The following is a 19,316-nucleotide window of genomic DNA, read 5'->3' as shown; positions in this document are numbered from 1 at the left end:
ACTTTGACGGTGTCCATGTTGACTGTTGACATTTGAGACAAAAAACTCAGAGGGTGAGAGGGTTTAGAAGCACAATCTGAAAAATCTGGTATAATATTTAATTTGTGTTGAACAAGGAACTAATGCAATAGAATATTGTCTGTAATGTGATGGTATCACTGTTACCAATGAAAATGAGGAGAACCGATCTTTTGATCTGGATGATGTCAGAGGAGCAGCGAGTTGGGGCCATTTAAAGTTGGGATATGTCTGTAAGAGAAGATCTTTGTTGGAGGACGCAGCTGCAGACAGGTCCCATAAACACCTCCCATCGGGCTTTGAAGTACAAGACTATAATCCTCAACCAGCAACACTGATTGGGGATGGCGTTTGCGAGCTCCATATGGTTTCAATCCAGTTTTGTATCTGTAAAATACAAATGGCATCACACAGCTTCTGGATAATGTATCCTCTGACAGAGTGGCGGCCTCTCATAATATATACTAGGAATTGTACAAGTTCTGTGGCTGGATCTTACAGTTCTGTCCCCTTAGGACCATGTTGCTCGCCAACTTCTCAGCCCCCCCTTTCCACTTTTGCTGTGGCACTACCTCCACCAGCATCTGCAGCTTCTGCAGACTAGGAGTGTGTGGTGGTTATCTGCTGCCATCAGATCCTGTGGTGCACAAATATGTTGCTGCCCCCCTACTCCACGTCAAGAATTAGCGGGTGATGGGGAGAGGTAGTGGATGGAAGGGGGTGGCCAGGAGAAGCAGAAGGTTAAGAGCAGAGAGTGATAGGGAGAGGCACTAAATTTTATGAATGGGGGTTTCCACAATGGCTGCTCTTGATTGGCTGCCGGTCCACCACCTCCAATTGGCTCACTGCTGGGGACAGATTTGAAATGCAGCCACTCGGAGGTCGTGACTGGGGCTGCCTGGTGGTGCATTAGCTACAACTAGTGCGCGGCCCTGGTGCCAATTCACACTGCTGCCACCCGGGGCCTGTTCTGTGTCTGGGCCTGGGGTGGTTGTACCGGCAGTGACTCCTTGCAGCCAGCAGCTTTGCACATTATAGAAGCCTTCCTGATTAATGCCAGTTACCTGCCCTCTTTTTGAGCATGCAAAGGGGACATAAGAACCCTGGATGAGTATAGCAAGATCGCCCAGTCAGTGGTTTAAGACCTTTCTAAACATTGGCACTAGGCAACAGCCTGGGTGGGCCTTATGACAGCGCCTGTCCGCTGTTGGCGGAAACAATAAGTAAAGTACATGTTGTTGTCCAAAGGACTAATGATCTGTGTAGGAGAATTATAATCCCTGCTTACTGGAGAGGTTGATCGCATCCTAGTATCTTATTCCCATGCTTGGGTGGGTTTCCTCTGGGTACTCTGGTTTCCTCACACAATCCAAAAATATACTGGTAGGCTAATTGTCTCCCAACAAAACTACCTTGGCGTGAATGTGTGTGCCTGTACATGTGGTAGGGACTATAGATTGTAACCTCTACTAGGACATGGTCTGTCAATGGCCAAATATTCTTCTTTGTGAAAGCACTGTGGAATATGTGCGCGCTATATAAATAATATATTCAGGATTATCTCCTCTGTTTATTAATGCATTTACTGCACGGGAGTCCTACTGCGCATGTGCAAGCTATAGGATGGTCAGAGAGGGATTCTTCTGATCCCTCTCCGGGGAAGTTTGTGCAAAGTAGCCCATCGACTAGTTTCAAAAGTTGGTGTATTCCTGTACATCACAACCTCATAGCATTCTATGGGGTCTGCAGTTCAACTTTTACGTATAAGAGAACTGCACCAAATCTCCAGTAATGGCAGTTTACCGCATGGTTTATGTCCGTGTATGTGGTTAGAATCCCACCAGTCACAACACTGTCTCCAGAATACCGATGGTCAAAATACAGGTGGATCCGGGGAGTATTTGGATTAGGTTTAAGGTTAGACACTAGGGGGAGGTTTAGGCTGCAGGAAGGGACAGTTAGGGTTCGGCTGTTGGAGTTTAGTATTATTATTACCAGTTATTTATATATCACACACATATTCCGCAGCCCTTTACAGAGAATACTTGAACATTAACATCGGTCCCTGCCCCAATTGAGCTTACAATCTATAGTCCCTACCACATGTACACGCACACAGACATTCTAGGGTTCATTTTTTTGGGGAGCCAATTGACCTACCAGTATAATTTCAGAATGTGGGAGGAAACCGGAGTACCCGGAGAAAACCCACGCAAGCCCCGGGGAGAATATACAAACTCCACACAGTTCGAATATTAATCAGAATTTGTCTAAAATTTGACCTGCCAGTGTTTCGACCATTGGGATGGTCACCATCGATATATATCGTCTAATCCCCTGTGTAGTTACTTTTGGCCTGTGTGTAGCTTCTAACCTCATAAACAGGCTGGAATGAAGCAGGATTTCGTCCTAGGAACTGTTCTGGCCAAAATAATAATCTTAGGTTGAGCGGCTTTAGTAAAAAAAAAAACAATCAGCACAAGTTTCTCAATAGATTTTTGGATCCCGGTTGGGTTCACATAGTTTTAATTATCTGTGACCTTTACGTGATTACGGACGAGTGTAAAAAAAGCCTAGATGGGTGTCAGAAATGACGTCACTATTTGGGCCCCCTCCAGGTAAAGTTCAGTGTGGCTGGCACAGGAAAGTTCTAAAGTTAAAACAAGTTTTTTCCTTCTCACAGTGGGCGCATAAGATAAGCTGTAGCTTACACCCAGTGCTGTTCTTCAGGAGCTGCCCCCCAGTCACTCTCCCACTTGCTGTAATTCCACAGTAGCAGCACAGCATCAAAAGGTATTGTAGTCAGAGCATCATGCACAGAAAGCAGGTGGTATAGATTATCCTGTCCTGAGAGGTCTACGGGGGAAACTAAGATGAACGGTCTGTTTCAGATGGGATGTTGCTATGGGTAACCAATCAGATACTGGGCCAGATGCACTAAGCTTCAAAAGTGATAAAATGGTGAGTGATAAACAGCCAGCCAATCAGCTCTTGCCTGCTATGTCATAGACTGTGTTTGAAAAATGTCAGACAGGAGCTGATTGGTTGGTTGTTTCTCACTCTCCATTTTATCACTTTTGAAGCTTAGTGCATCTGGCCCACTATCTGTGATCTTCTAGAAGGTGCTAAATATGTGAAATAGAACTCACTTGTTAGTAAATTTCTCCTTAACAATCTAGGGGTGTTGCATAGCTCACAGATCATGTCTTGGTCAATGTACACAAGGTGAACATAAGCAAAAGGTCGACATGGAAAAAGTTGATCACCTTTTTTTCTTATGACCATGTCGACACCTGATGCTCGGCACAATTCCATGTGAATGGTAAATTATGAAAGTCCCTTTATTATTTTTTTTTTTAAATCCCCCTGCCCCCCCCCCCCCCCCCAAAAAAAAAAAAAACCTTTTGACTGTTGACCTAGACATTGTGTCAGCCATCCGGATACGGCATCTAGATGGTAAGAAATTGCAGTGTGGCCAATTATTGAATCAAAATGTAAATTTTCATGCATGGGTGTGAAATGCGAGAAAGTGAACAACTCGCCGTAGGCGTTCTCTCTGTGGCTTTTTCACATGTGTATGAGCTGCTATTCGCATGCACACCGCCACGTAAGTTCTGTATAAAGAAAGACAGGCACCTCTCTTTGGGATAGATGTATGAAGCAGTGATAAGTGAGGAGAAGTGAAGCTGGGTACACATATATACAATCTCTTCATCTCTTTTACATCTCTTACATCTCATCTCTTTTAACCGTTTGGCCGACCGTACTCCCGTTGGACCGTCCACAAACAACAGCCGATCACATGCGTACACACCTGTACAATTTTACTTGCGATGTCCGATGTACTCCCGTCCAAACAGTCGCAAGAAAAAGATTGTACCACTGTACACACTCTCTCGATTTGGGCTTTTGACACGATATATATGAACAAAATTATCATAATGGGCTGGGTTAAGGGCATACCAAAACAAAGAGGCGTGAGTACAGAACCTAAACAAAAGTGACGGGGTACGCGTCTACTAAACTTCTGTATAGAAATGCCGGTCTGGTCCGCAGTTAAATATGAGAGGCACAAGCAGACAGACAATAGCCCTTAAAATGGCTAAGGATAATACAAGGCACAGTTGCTAATATTTCAATATGCATTACATAATGTGACACACATGGAGCACCAAACTTCTATAAAGCCGGGTATGCGACTAGTTAGTTTGCGGTAGTCACCCTGCCAAACTGCTATAAAGCCGGGTATGCGAGTATAGTCAGTTTGCGGTAGTCACCCTGTAGTCACATACCCGGCTTTATAGCAGTTTGGCAGGGTGACTACCGCAAACTGACTAGTCGCATACCCGGCTTTATAGAAATAATGAACTACAATAGTTACACTATAATAAGTACATAGATTCCATTCATGAAGTTGTAATGGCTGGACAAACATGCATATTAGATGTAAATGTGTAGCAGCAAATGATATCAGAAATAAAAAGGGGAGATTTATGAGGTGAATATACTGAACACCGTTTATTTAATCAGTAATAGTGCAATGTTACAATGTTGTCAAAACAAGTCTAGATGGTAACAATTGGAAGCAACACATGTAACAATGTTAGATAAAAGGGTATGTGCACATATAATGTCTGAAAATGGTGAAGAGCAGCCAGATGTGGTGTGGAGCCCCTGGCCAGGGGTCTGTTGGCCGGCTGTTTGTAGGGGATGGACAGTAGTGGTAATTTAACTGCAGTTAAATTTGAGAGGCACAAGCAGACCGACAATAGACCTTAAAATGGCTAAGGATAATACAAGGCACAGTTGCTAATCTTTCAATATGCATTACATAATGTGACACACACGGAGCACCAAACTTCTAAAAAAAGCCGGGTATGCGACTAGTCAATTTGCGGTAGTCACCATGCCAAACTGCTATAAAGCCGGGTATGCGACTACAGGGTGACTACCGCAAACTGACTATACTCGCATACACGGCTTTATAGCAGTTTGGCATGGTGACTACCGCAAATTTGGCAGTATAGTCGCAAGGACGGCAGCATATCGATCGAACGTGCGTACACGCTGCACTTTTGTTCCGATATGAGGCCGTCCTGTCGGATGAAAATTAAACTGCAAAGAACCATCGACCGACCGAGTATGGACGGACAAGACAGTTTTTTGACGTTTATCGCTCGTACGGGACAGTGTACACACATATACAATTGAACGGCTGTCCGACCCAGAACGGAAGAACGGCACAACAATTGTATATATGTGTACCCAGCTTGAGTCTGAGGAGAAGTGGCCCATGGCAACCAATCAGCTGCTCTGTATAATTTATATCATGCAAAATACAGATGTTATTTCAGTGCTGATTGGTCACCATGAGCCACTTCTCCTCCCTTCTCACTACTTCATACATCTCCCCCTTTATCTTGCATTTGTAGTTGGAGAGAACAATGATTGAGGGACAAATCATTGGCATTCGTCTCCCTCTCCTCCCATAGGTCACTTGGTAATCACATAGTTAATAGTAAAGCTCACGGTGCAAAGGTTACTGATAGTGGAGCAGTGAAAGCACACATCCATTGTGAGTCATGTGGCTGGAGAGCATTGCACTCAATGTGCAGAGACCTGTGGCAATGCAATCATTGTAATACTACATTTCAGGGGTAATTCATTTAACTGTGATAATCCATTTACGAGGGTTAATGTGGCTTAATGCAAATTAACATGGCCGGGTGTGAATTGTTTGGGATTTAATTGGCCTTGTAATTTAAACGATGCCAACTCTGCATTGGATTTGATAGATTTTTTTTTTTACAGCCCCTGAGCAGGGGAGAAGTAAAATATCAGTTTAAAGGTAAAAAATGTCAGGACTAGGTTCAAAACCCCTGGGCCACCCCTTCAATTAGCTTAAATGGACTGATAGAATAACTCCCAAATGTCCTGACTTTTCAGGCACTGTCCCGCCAACCCACCCATGGGCTTGTGGTTGGGGTTAAGGGGGAAGATGGGCGTCCCACTTTTACTCGGCTCTGCGTGGCAGAGTAAGCGGTAAATAGATGCTGCACGCATTTGCCTGACATCTTCGATTGTGAGATGGACTGGTGGTAGTCCACCAGCCCCCAGTGTGACCCAGGAGAGGTGTGGCTTTACTTTGAGGCCACGACCCTGTTTCAGACACGCACACACGATCTCCGAACAGTGATCAGAGGTGTTGCAATAATGACATGTAATTTTTGGGTGTCGTATTCTGCTAAATGCAGAATAATGGGTTAAGCGGGGGAGGGCTAGGTGAAATGAGGGAGATTGCTGCTATTTCAGGGAGTCTCCTGCAGAATGCAGGAGGGTAGGCAGCGATGCTGTTGAATAAAAGATCAATTTTGGGGTAGTCTGATCTCCCCATGTTTCCCCACACGTAGCACCGCTAACCTAGAAATGACACTTCGCCTGTGGGGTCGGCCTTTTCACATGGAGCTGCGCATAAGCATAGATGGGATAAGTGAAATGATTGGGTGATGAGCGCATTGCTTCAAGCCGTAAGCAAATATTTTACTATGCTTAACTGAATGTACCCCATAACAGTGCGTTTCTCATGTAAAGTGTTGGCCCTGTCTAGCCGCTTATACACCGTCAATTCACTAAATAAACAAGATTGTGTGCCAGTCACTCCCGACACACTGCTAGGTGCCGATAGAAAAAACATGGTTTCCAGTGGTTGGCCTATTAAGAGGTATTGGGCGGGATGTGCTAAGCTGAAAATGGGGTAAAACCCCCGTTTTTACGGCATTTTCATATGTACTAAAACCCGCCGCCACATTACCACAGGGCAGGGTATTGCCACCTTTGGGTTGCGATACCCTATAGAAGCCTATGGGCTTCTTTTCGCCGCTTCCACTGCAAACCCATCGCCTCCGCCATGTATCAGATGTATCAAGCTTCAAAGAGTGCTAAACAGCCAGCCAATCAGCTCCTACCTGTCATGTTACAGGCTGAGTTTGAAAAATGACAGATAGGAGCTGATTGACTGGTTGTTTATCACTCTCCATTTTATCACTTTTGAAGCTTAGTGTATCTGGCCCATAGTGTACTAGTATGACATGTACTAGTTACCAGCAAAATTATGGCACAGCATAACGGTAACACTTGAATTCAGCGGTGGCTCCTACTTCTGTGGAGGAGGGGGGCTGCCGCTATGTTTCCTCTCCTCCTTCTGCTGCTGCTTGTCCCCTCCGCCGCCACCCGCTGGTCCCCGGTGTGGTACCGGAGCATGTGGCTTTTTGAGTACTGCGCATGTGCTGGCCCCCAGCCTTTATGGGCTGCTTTGGCAGCAGACCACAGGTGCATATTCAGGGTCAAGGGTCTGGCGCATGCACACTATCGTACTCAGTACTGCGCATGCACAGAGCCCATGTTTATGGGTGGCCACGCAGCAGCCGATAGAGAGGCATCCCAGAAGTAGGAAACCCCTTCCAATGGGACTGCCTTGGGTGACTGGCAGGTCTGACTTCCAATAGGAAATATCTGCCAGTCACAATGAAGCCAGTGGCTTCAATCTGGCTTCACGCAGTGGAAGATTTTATCTGGGGGTATACCTACCTATAGGTAAAAACCGCCACTTCTTGAATTGCTCCACCATTTGCCCTCTAGTGGCTACTGATCATAAGTAATTAAATAAATGTGTCCATGGTGATGGGTCCTCCACAGGCATATTCTCACATAAGCCCACAAATACCGGCCAGCTTTATTTTAAACTGCAATTTAAAACAGAGCTATTATTGGCTTCCTTGACATTCCTAGCACTCACTGCACATGTTACGTTTGCTCCCCTGCAATGCAACATGTTCTGGCTAGTGCGCAAAGCTGGCCGCAAGCTGTATGATCTCCTGACTGTAAATGAAGCCCTTGGAGAACGGTATACTTCTCGGGAAGTAATGTTATACCGCAGATAAAATGTGGGTGATGTTAATCTTTGAGAAAGTATGTGACTAAATTGCCTGTTGTAAGTTCCATCCAATATAGATATATAAAGTTATGCAAGGGTCCTGTACAGGTTGGCTGGGTTGTGTGGTGGGCTGCAGTACAGTGCAGTCCAATATTCATATCTATCTATCTTGGGGATGCAGTCAATTTACCTACAATCAAAATCCCGACTGTAAAAATCCCAACAACCATTGACCAACAGTCAAAATACCGACACGTCAAAATACAACATTTAAAATGTCGACATGGTCAAAATACCGACATTTCAAATGTAGACAGATCAAAAAGTCTACATGAGTTTTTCTTGATTTTTTTTTCCCATTGTAACTGACTTGTTCATAATTTACCATCCCAAAGGACATGGGGGGGAATATAAGCATGCCCGAAGCATGGCGATCGGACATGGTACACTCATACGGGGTTCATGTCGACCTAAAAAAAAAAAGACCAAAAAAAAATATGAAAAATATTTTAAATGTTGGTATTTTGACCTTGTCGGTATTCTGACCGCCGTCGGTCAATTGTTGGTATTTTGACCGTTGGAATTTTCATTTTAGGTAAATCATACTGGCTCCCATTTATTCCTGTTGATACTTTACCTGATGCCACATGCACCTAAAAAACATATTTAAAATTCGCCCTTACCTTACACAAGACACTGCAAAAACTCTAATCCATGCTCTCATCATCTCACGCATTGATTATTGCAATAGTCTCCTTATTGGCCTTCCCCAATACAGACTCTCACCACTACAGTCCATCATGAATGCAGCTGCAAGGCTAATCTTCCTAGCCAGACGTTCATCGTCTGCAAAGCTGCTCTGTCAGTCACTTCATTGGTTACCTGTATTCTACCGTATTCAATACAACATTCTTTTACTTACACACAAAGCCATAAACCAAACTACACCAACATACATATCTTCTCTTATCTCAAAATATCATCCAACACGACCTCTACGTTCCTCCCAAGATCTGCGTCTCTCATCCACACTCATTACTCGCTCCCATTCCCGACTGCAGGACTTTCTACGGGCTGCACCCACTCTGTGGAATGCCCTCCCAAGCACAATAAGACTCTCCTCCAGTCTCAAAACCTATAAGCGTTCCCTAAAAACTCATCTCTTCAGGCAAGCTTATCAAATTCCAGACCCAGTCACAGAACCTTGCATTCTGGTGGAATCGATGCAATAAAGAATACAGTATCTATTCTTATGTATCAATGCCTATTTTCCTATAGATTGTAAGCTTGTGAGCAGGGCCCTCCTACATTTTGACTGTCTGTAAATACCCTGTTTGTTGTATCACTGTCCCCTTTGTAAAACGCAACGGAATATGCTGCGCTATATAAGAAACTGTTAATAAATAAAAATAAATTAAATTCCATAAAGGTGTCTATGCCAACTTCTGAGCTTTTTAGAACATTTAGCTATTTCCAGTAAAGGGGTTAATTGGCACTACATGATCTGGGGCACAGCTAGGGAAATCCCTAAAATACTCTGAGCCCCAGTAAGGGATAAATGTCCTCTTTGACACGGATAAAGCATGTCCTGTTTTTAAAGGCTTCAATAAAAACTGTTTTCATTGAAGAATATTTTAACATTTCGGAATTAAAAGCAAAAATTCTGGTTATTCTGCTGATCTGCAGAACCCGTTATCTGCAGGCGCACAGATGCTTGGAAATGTGGAGAGGATTTTGTGCAACTGCAGTAGCAGATCAATTGTTTGCTACAAGATCTGCTGCGGAAAGAGGGAAAACAAGCCAGGGATTATGCTGACGGTTCAGTACAGACCTGGCAAGGAGCCGGAGGTAATATGCACAATTACATGCACACTGTGGACGTTCTATAGAAGGAAAATAAAGTCTGCATATTCTCAGCGGATGCGTCTGTTTTATGGACCATCTTGATAAGGCAGCCGGCCGCTACACTAGATTAGTGAGGTATGAGGCACATGGTAGCACCTCGAGACTGCAAAAGCACCCTAATATTTATTGGGGATGGCTTGCATGGCTGTATACAGTAATCATAAAGTCTATATACTGTAATCTAGCTCTAGGTAGGAATATTCTATTAATCTAGGCAGGGTTTCTCAAGTTACGCCATTGCAGTCCAGGTTTCAAGGATATTCGTGTTTGAACACAGGTGATTTAATTTGTATTTGATATAATTCGTGGGCTGTAATGGCAGAGTTTTGGCGACATAACAAGCGGCCTAAGGTACCTCTGGGCTTGTACCAACTAACCTGCTAAAGGTATAGACCTATTTTTGTACCACTTTTTTTTTTTTATATTAAGCAATGCCTTCAAAGTGTATTTTCAATGCCTCCCTCCAGCATAGTGTGCTATGTACTTAATGAGCGTACCATTGTATTGTACAGTGTGAACGCTGCAGGCAATGTTAAAATTGATGTGAAGGACGGGCGTTTGCCAGAATGCATTGTCTATTCACTTGTGTGTGTGTTTTTTCTTTTTTAATGATCTGCATTAAATTTCAATTAGTAGGATTTGAATGCGTTAAATAGAAGCCTTGATGTAGATGAAACAAAATAGTCAGCCTTTAACAATAGATGCTGGCTCACTTAAGCCTTCATTGTCTTTGTGAATTTGGTATGTTAACCCTGCAGTGTGTATAACAGTGAGGAAGTTTTCACCCAATACATTAGATAATCTGCTGTATGTTGTCAGTTCAGCATCTTCTCACTAGGGTGCTGCAGGGAGACCTTGTCGCTCAGAGCTCTCCCTGGCTGCCTGACCTCCACACAGGCTCTCTTCCAAGCTGTTCCCTTAGAACAGCTGTAGCTCCTTGGAGCTGTTACATAGGGATTGATGGTTGCTGTCGATAGTTGTCATTGACAGTTGCCATCAATAGTTTACCACCATCTAGGTTAACCTTCTGCAAAGGAGCCATCAGTGGTTTTACCCAGCATGGTCATTCCTGCTTTTCTATCTACTGGGCTGCTGTCCAATCAGAGCCTGAGGGCAGCCTTTCATGGGTGTCAGTGGGTGGAGCTTTCAATGGTTAGAAACCATCTTGTTTTCCCCATCGATGGTGAAATTATTGACCATTGGCTGTAAACCATTAATTTTTTTAAATGAATGGCAACTAATATAGATAAGCTGTAAATCGTTACCCTTGACGCTTTACTATTTGTTATATAATACAGCCTACGCTCTCCCTGACTACAGTAGTGTCAAGGGTAACGTAGTGAATGCTCTGAGATGTCCGCTTAAGGTGTCTACACACTGAGCGATTTTCACTTGGAGACTATGGAAAGTGGTTCGCTCATCCTGTAATACAGGGCAATGGTGGCGAAGATGATAGGGGAGCGTGCATCAAGGCTCACTGCTCATTGTCCGGCCCTACACAGATATTTGAGTTCTAAATCGCCTAGTGTGTATGGGTCTTTTATACCTCTTTCAGACCGCAAATGCAGATTCGCACCGGGACGTTGAAACGGTTAAGTCCCGGTGCGACACTGCATGTGCGATCTGTTACCATCGCATCAGCGAACCAGCAATATTGCCGGTTCTCTGACGTCATCCGGGGTCATTCAAACCTGCTGCATTCATTCCTACTATAGATCCACAGGTTGCCTGAGACACATGGACTGTTGGTAGATGTTATGGACAGGTTTGGCCACCGCTGTCTTACTCCATCTTTGATTGCATACTGCTAATAGTACAGATGGTGTTATAGGGCAGTGTTCCTCAACCTCTGCATTTAAGGCACAATAAAGCTGGCCATACACCAGTGCGATTTGCCCACGCATTGGGCCAAGAAATCTGTCAAATCGCATTTGTTTTAGATTCAATCCGATGTGCAGTCCGATGCTCATTGAATCAGATCCCCTTGATCAGACAGATCCTACGTGTAGCACTTTCCGATCGGACTGCCTCTGTCACCACTTGCTGGGATCCCATGCATATGGACCACATAATGTTCATTCTAGCACCCGCTATCTTTGAAAACCCATGCAGTTCCTCTTCCCTGCCTGGGGTGTCACTGTCTGCTGTGGTGTTTCTTGCACAGGTCTGGTTTGCATATCAGTGCTGATATACAGACCACACAGTGCGAGAAGCACTACATCAGACAGCGACACCCCAGGCAAGGAAGAGGAACTGCATGTGTTTTCAAAGATAGTGGGTGCTAGAAAGAACACTACCACATATGATCTATCTCATGCGATCCTGTCACTTGGTAGGCTCCTGGGCAGTTCAGGAGGATTCGGCTGCTTCTTCTCCCCTTAGAGAAGTCGTAGTAATGTTTCGGGGCCTGTACAGTCCTGGTTTTGGTGATATCAAAAAAACACTGAGGTACTAATTAATACCCCTTTTACACCGCCGAAAAATCCGGGTCAGCTGCAGGTCAGACCCGGATCATCGGCGGTGTAAATGGGGTATATCCGTGTCCATTTACACGGGTCCTCTACCCAGGTCCTGACCTGGGTAGAACCCGGATAGGACCCATGTAAATGGTCCCGCTGTGGGTGCAGGCACCCGCAGCGGGTCCACAGCTGGTATGTGGTATGGAATATAGATTGTAAGCTCCACTGGGACAGGGACTGATGTGAATGGCCATGTATTCTCTGTACAGCGCTGCGGAATATGTGTGCCCTGTATAAATAACTGGTAATATGTAATAGCATCTGAGTTTTTAAGTGGCAGTTATTGGCAAGATTTGGAACTCATTGCAGTTATTCGATACCTCTCATAATGATGGAATTCTCTTTGATCGTGTGCCACTTGGGTAATCTCTGCAGTATGGGGACTCTGGCAGAAAATCACAGCGCAGTGCTGTACTGCTTTATCTGTCACACCGCCGCAGCCACAGGGAGAGCCAAACCAATGCGTTACTGAGCAGATACAGAGGAAGCCAAGATAGAAGAGCATCTGGCCCTCAGTGTCCTGCTAACTGCTGGCTACAGCACAGGACTCATCTGTGTGACCTGAGCCCGCACCTCGCTCTGCACAGAATGTTGTGGCAACCTTACAGGCCGGAAATGCAGCACATGAATGAATGGGAGCATTGTAAGCTTGTCGTGTTCCCCTGCCCTTACCTCTGTACTCCATCTATCCCAGCAACACGTTGTCCCCATGTAACACGTTTCCCCTCACATCCTGCATCAGCTTCCAATGCCAGACTTGTTCCGACTCTTCTAGTAATTGGGCAGGTTTCCCTGCAGAGATGGCTAGCAGGAGAGTCTCCATCAGTTACAGGGGGGTGGATCGGAGGGTCAACTTTCAATAAGTTGACCCCAAAAAGTCGACACTTACAAGGTCGACTTGGAAAAAGTTGACAGGAAATAGGTAGACACATGAAAATATCAACATAAGTGTCCCTGATTTTGGCAATGCCGTGATATGCCCAGGCAATAGGTCGACATTTGAAAAAGGTTGACGTGGTTTAAAAAATGTTGTCCCAAGCAAAAGGTCAACACAGAAAAAGGATCGACTCGAGTTTTTCATGTGTTATTTTTTTTTGTAATGATTTATTCTTATTTCAGGGTCTAAGTGGGCATAAAGGGAGAATATAACAGTGTGCCGAGCGCACTGTTAGTCATGTCGACTAATGTCAACATACGCACCAAAACCCATGGAAAATGGGTTTTTGCCTTTTCTGGTGTCAACCATTTTTCACCTTGACCTTGTGTCGACCTTTTTCATTTGTCAACCTATTGCCTGTCAACCAATAGTGGTCGACCTAATCATCCGCACCCCTCACCTCCACCCTCGCTCTCTTTTACACATCACCCCCTGCACTGCCCCCTTCTGGAGAGAGTCGGCAAGTACAATGTTTATTAAGGTTTTCCAGACTTGAGTTCAAATGGTAAAATCTGTGACTGATTAATTCAGATGGACTCAAACATGGATATCCTTTCATATCTGGGCTGTTATGTCAGAATTAAGGAAACTCTGGCTAACCTTTTTATAGAATATATACTGTCTTAACGATAACGATAATTACCTAAAGGAAGCTTACTGCCAGCTATATTTTATATCATTAGGAATTTCATATTTCATTTTCATAAAACTGTTCCTTGTGGTTGTGTTCAAATTGGGATAGCCGTCCCCCCTTATGTAGGGGAGTTTTCCGTTAGGACGATGGTTCTCCGGTTGCAGGTTGAGACGTGTAGGGATAAAATGAGTGATGTTGCCTATAGAAACCTTTCAGAATCAGTTTTTTTGGAAATGTTCTTGCAGTGACGAGATCTCTGCCGGTAGGGATTTAGCCGCCGGTAGGGATGTAGCCGCCGGTAGCTTCTCATCTGTCAAACAGGAACCCTAGTTGGCTGCTTACTACAGCCAGGAGCGTTATGAGCTGTGACTGTTGGCAACCACTGACTGTGACGGCTGAAAGGGACGCCGGCCTGACCCCTTCCTATTTATCACTTTATTATCCCGAGAACAGCACAGATAACTCATTGTCATTTTCCTTGTATAGGTGCCATAAATATATCTTGAGCTAGGCCCCGGCTATAATGAATAGCTCGTTTATTACAATACATTATCTTTTAAAGGCCGCTGAGTTTTCAGTTACACACCCGGACACAGATTTTGTGAATGATTGTGGAAATGAAAGCTTAAACTGGGTGCACACCTAAACAGCGGTGCGACCCAGCTCTGCATCATTGCCATGTAACTATATACAGTATATTGCATTGCAGTACACACTGCACAATCTGCTGTGCGATGATGTGACCTATAGTTAGCACACTTTTTAAAACGCATGCAGTTCCTCCTCCCTGCCTGGGGTGTCGCTGTCTACTTTGGCGCTTTCTAGTATAGTCTAGTCTATATTAAGATACAGGCCACAATGTGATCGACACCTCAGCAGACAGCGACACCTCAGGCAGGAAAGAGGAACTGCATGGGATTTGAAAGGTGAAGACTATGATCTTTGATTGTTTGGAGGTGTTTCAATACAGACTTTATTAAACGGTTTTCTGCTTCCTTCTCCTTCACAGACCTTCACAGCGTGGTGTAACTCGCATCTCCGCAAAGCCGGGACACAGATTGAGAATATAGATGAAGACTTCCGAGATGGCCTTAAACTTATGTTACTACTTGAAGTTATTTCAGGTGATAAAACTTTAATTTGAGTCAAAGGATACTTATTTTTTTGAGAAGCCTATTATATCATGTACGTGTGTTCATTAGCAGATATTCTGGTCATTTTTGTATAATAAGGGCCGCTGTATTTTATAACCATACCCACTGCAGCAGATGGGAGAACTAGTGATTTCACTGTGGTATTCTATAGTGGAGAGAGAGGAGAGGGGCGGGATCAGGGCCATCTTATCACACGAGCTTATTGGTCAGCTGCCTAAGGGTCCTCCAATTGTAGGGGACTTCGAGCTGAGGGCAGAGTGGGCTGTGATCATCTGCCTGCTTCTTCTTGGGAGGCAGAAGGGAATATCATAGTGGCGTTCCATCCTTTTCCTGCTTTCCAGTCTGCAGCCAGACAGTGAATGGCTGTGGGCATGTTGATTGGTGGATGGCTTACTTTATATTTACTTATTATATAACACATATAGTATGACCGTTACCCATATGCTGAGATCTCTGTCTGACAGAGACCTGGATTGGCTGGGTCTGCTGCCTGTTAACTCCACTGGTCACATTGGACATATCTGCTTGCGCAGTCAGTTGCCTGGTAGGATGCATTGTATGGGCACAGTATATCCTTGTAACTGTGACCTCAGGGGTGTGCGGTCATCTTGGGATTTCATTTGGGGCTTGGTGCTCATTTATTTGTGCCACCAAACCCAGTTTTAGGACAATCTGATCAGCAGTTACCTCTGTATTGTTATACATGTAGCTGCAAACACAAATCTGTGATTCCAGAGGTATGGTAAGTGCGGTATATAGCTGGAATGTACTTGTGGTATTGACTATTTTTTGTTCCTAATTGAATCAACCACTACATAGGTGACTTTGTTATTGGATGGCATACCCACATTAATGACATATTTATACAGAGGGTCAGTGATGCAATAAAATGATGTATGTATAGAAAACTTGAATTGCTCCTTTAGGCACCATCTAGTGGTCGCCGGAATGCACAACAATTGAATCCCCCTCCCCCCCTCCCCCATAGAGGTGACTAGCAGCGTTAGTCTTTTTATATAATACTAATTAAAAGCCTGGAAAAATAACGGCTTCTGCAATGTACTTTCACTTTGAGCTGTGACAGTTTTTACCCCACAAAATGTCCACCCCACCGTCAGTCCCTATCTGCTCCTTCCTTCAATCTGTCTTCACCGCTCCTTCTCTCTGTATCCATCAAGTTTGAAACAGATCAGTGTCCCTGCAAAAATTGCTTTCCCTTTCTGTTATGACAACTCTTAGCACACAAAGATGTAATTTGGTCCATCGAGTGGCCTCTAGTGGTCAGTGGTGGTACTACGTTTTGGGACTTTAATTCCCTTTTTTCAAAGCAAAAATATGGGGCAAGACCAAATCAAAAGGTATACAACTTACGTAAATAGTGAAGAGAAGGTCCACCTTCGGTGGACACCGGGGTTGCTAAGGGCGCCTCACTGACTGGACGTACTGATGCAATGACTCGCTTCCGGGTCACCTGTGCCGGCAGCGGGAGACGGGTTGTGGGCAGCCTTCGGAGTGGCAGGTGGACCTTCTCTTCACTATTTAGGTAAGGTCCCTTTTGAATTAAAGTCCCGAAATGTCAGCTTTATATTTGCTGTGTGTTTTTTTGAGAAATCTGTGAGCGCCACTGTTATATTTTTATAGATAGATATAGATTTATATTTTATAGATAGATATATGATAAAATGTGCATCATGTCTACATGTATTAGTGATTAGTTTGTTTGTTCACAACCTAATTTTTACTGTAACAGGGGAACGTCTGCCCAAACCTGAACGTGGGAAGATGCGGGTGCACAAAATTTCCAATGTCAACAAAGCTCTGGATTTTATAGCCGGCAAAGGTGTGAAACTGGTGTCCATTGGTGCAGAAGGTGAGGTCTTTACTTTATTTTATGGTTTGACTAATCATAAATATTTGTATCCCTAAACACGCTTAAGTAGATGGAGAACGCACCAGCCAATCAACTGTTTGAAAAATAACAGTTGGGAGTTGATTTGGCTGGTGCGTGCTCCTTCCACTTTATCTTCACTCTTTCTCCACTTTATCTCTTTACCAGACTTAATACATCTACCCCATCGACCGTTCCGTTGTAGTGGTTAAATCCCTTCCTTAAATGGAACCATCGTAGACCTTTATCGCACTAGAGGTCTTTAGTACCAAGCAAACATTGTTGGCTTTGCTTTTCGGAACCTCATTGTCCACCATCTACTTCTGTCTTGGCATATATTACTGTTTAGCAACTACAATCGTGCGGTAGTGATCTCCTAGCAACCATTGTGCAAAATGATAGCTCTGCACACCAAACTCTGATGCAGTATAGTAGTTTTTTAAGTCTATAATGAGCACACATTGGTTCTCTGCGTCATCCATCCCATTAATCCCTTGAGTCGTTGGTGTAATATATGCAAAACCGTAGGGTGATGACTTCTAGTGGAAGACACACCAGTCTGAATAGTTTAGTCTTTTTTTAGTTTTTAAGATATTACTATAGATAGCAATGGGGGTTTAACATGTAGACCAGTGGTTCCCAACCTTTTTTCTCTCCCGTACCCCTTGATTAGGCTTTTTATTATTTTGTTTACCACCTTATCTCAATTTGAAATATCCACAGTACTTACGAGTGGAGTGGAAGTGAGCGATATGCATGTCCTTATATTGAGGAGGAGTGGAAGAAGAGTAGTGTGCGCTCAGGAATCCGTTCCCTCTGTGTCTGGCCGCTGGCTGTGTACTGTCTCCGGAGTCCCGCTAATGCCTGTAAAGCCCGCTGCTTCCTCCACCCGTTTCAGTATGGGGCAGATGAACACTGATGTTTGAGGGCAGCGCAGGTGGCTTCCAGTGGATTGCTGGTCAGGCAAAAGCATGAGACCTTGCAGATGGAACCGGAAGTTCTCAACGTGGTTTATCTCCACAGAGTGGGGGAAGACTTCTTCTGCCATCGGGAGCCTTCCTCCACCATTACCAGTATTAGTTTCAAGTACCCCCAACCAGTCTGCAGCGTACTCTCAGGGGTACACATACCCCTGATTGGGAATCACTGATGTAGACTACAGATTCATTGCAGATATGTGAACCGTGCAGTAGTTAATTACCAAATCTAAAACCCAGACAAGAAACTGGTGCACCTATCTTTATTATATAGTTATACACACTTATTAATTCCAGGAGGTCATATTACACAAATCTAGATGGAACTTCAGTACCTTAATGGACACGGCTGCTGCTGCATACCACCATCGATACCTGTGACGGCAGATGAGAACCACTTGGCCAATCTAGTCTGCCCTTTTTTTTAACCTTGTTGCCACCTCCATTCTAAGCAAACATGGTAAAATAGTAATTCTGTTGTACTACAGTGACTGCTAACAGGGCCAGACTGACCCACAGGGGTACTGGGGAAACTCCAGTAGGCCACCAACTGCCCGGTTGTCCCACCACTTCTCCTAATGTCAGGTTTCAGACCGTGCTCTTAAAATATACATTGTTACAGTATTAGACCGTTGGTAGATTTATCACAGCTTGAAGGGTGATTGATTTAAGCGGAGAGATACATCATTAACCAACCAGCTTCTAGCTAACATTTTAAAGGCTGTGTTTGAAAAATGGTAGTAGCTGATTGGTTGATAATGTATCTCTCTCTACAAGCTTTGATCGGTATCCCCCATAGGTAGAGAAGCAGAAAGCTAAAATATGCGGCTAAATCTCCAAAAATTACACGGACAACTAATAATTATCATTCCACTGCAATTAGACGTTTTCTGCTTCGTTGGTTATGAATAAACCTTAAATTACATTATTTTTAGTTATTTGACGCCTTTAAAATATTTTTTTCAGTCTTATCCATGTTTACATGACCCCACTGCTACTATATGACAAGGAAGCCATTGTCTTCTCTACAGCATGATTCTAATGACGGCAATTGTACGTTCCTCCTGAAGGGCAAAGTGTAGTCACTGTCATTATCCAGAGAGGTCACGGCGGTCTCGGCAATGTTATTTTCTGGCTCAATACGTTTAGTTTGGATGACTATGTTCAGAACTAATTTAATATTACTCTTAGGGTTGTGCTGTAATTACCAAGTGAGCTTAATTTCCCTTTATTCCACGCTGAACGCTGTGTAATATCTATAAATCCACGTCCTCATATTTGTTGCACACAATTGAGGCATTGATAGCATCTGTGTCTTGTTAAAGGAAATGTTGCTTTAATTGGTGCAGTC

General features: G+C 44.0%; 1 protein-coding gene across 4 annotated transcripts in view; it reads left to right on the top strand.

Moving 5' to 3' along the window:
* ACTN1 (actinin alpha 1) overlaps nt 1–19,316 on the top strand; it is a 92,848-nt gene that overhangs the window by 29,264 nt on the left and 44,268 nt on the right. For all 4 annotated transcript variants that reach the window (XM_083166368.1, XM_083166370.1, XM_083166369.1 and 1 more), the window contains exons 2-3: nt 14,956–15,070; nt 16,851–16,970. In XM_083166368.1, coding sequence (XP_083022494.1) covers nt 14,956–15,070; nt 16,851–16,970 — 235 coding nt within the window. The remainder of the gene's footprint in view (nt 1–14,955; nt 15,071–16,850; nt 16,971–19,316) is intronic.

Source organism: Crinia signifera, chromosome 12 (assembly GCF_055691185.1).
Source record: "Crinia signifera chromosome 12, ASM5569118v1, whole genome shotgun sequence".
NCBI lineage: Eukaryota > Metazoa > Chordata > Amphibia > Anura > Myobatrachidae > Crinia > Crinia signifera.
Note: the sequence above shows the minus strand (reverse complement) of the source record. Positions and strands in the feature narration are given on the sequence as shown.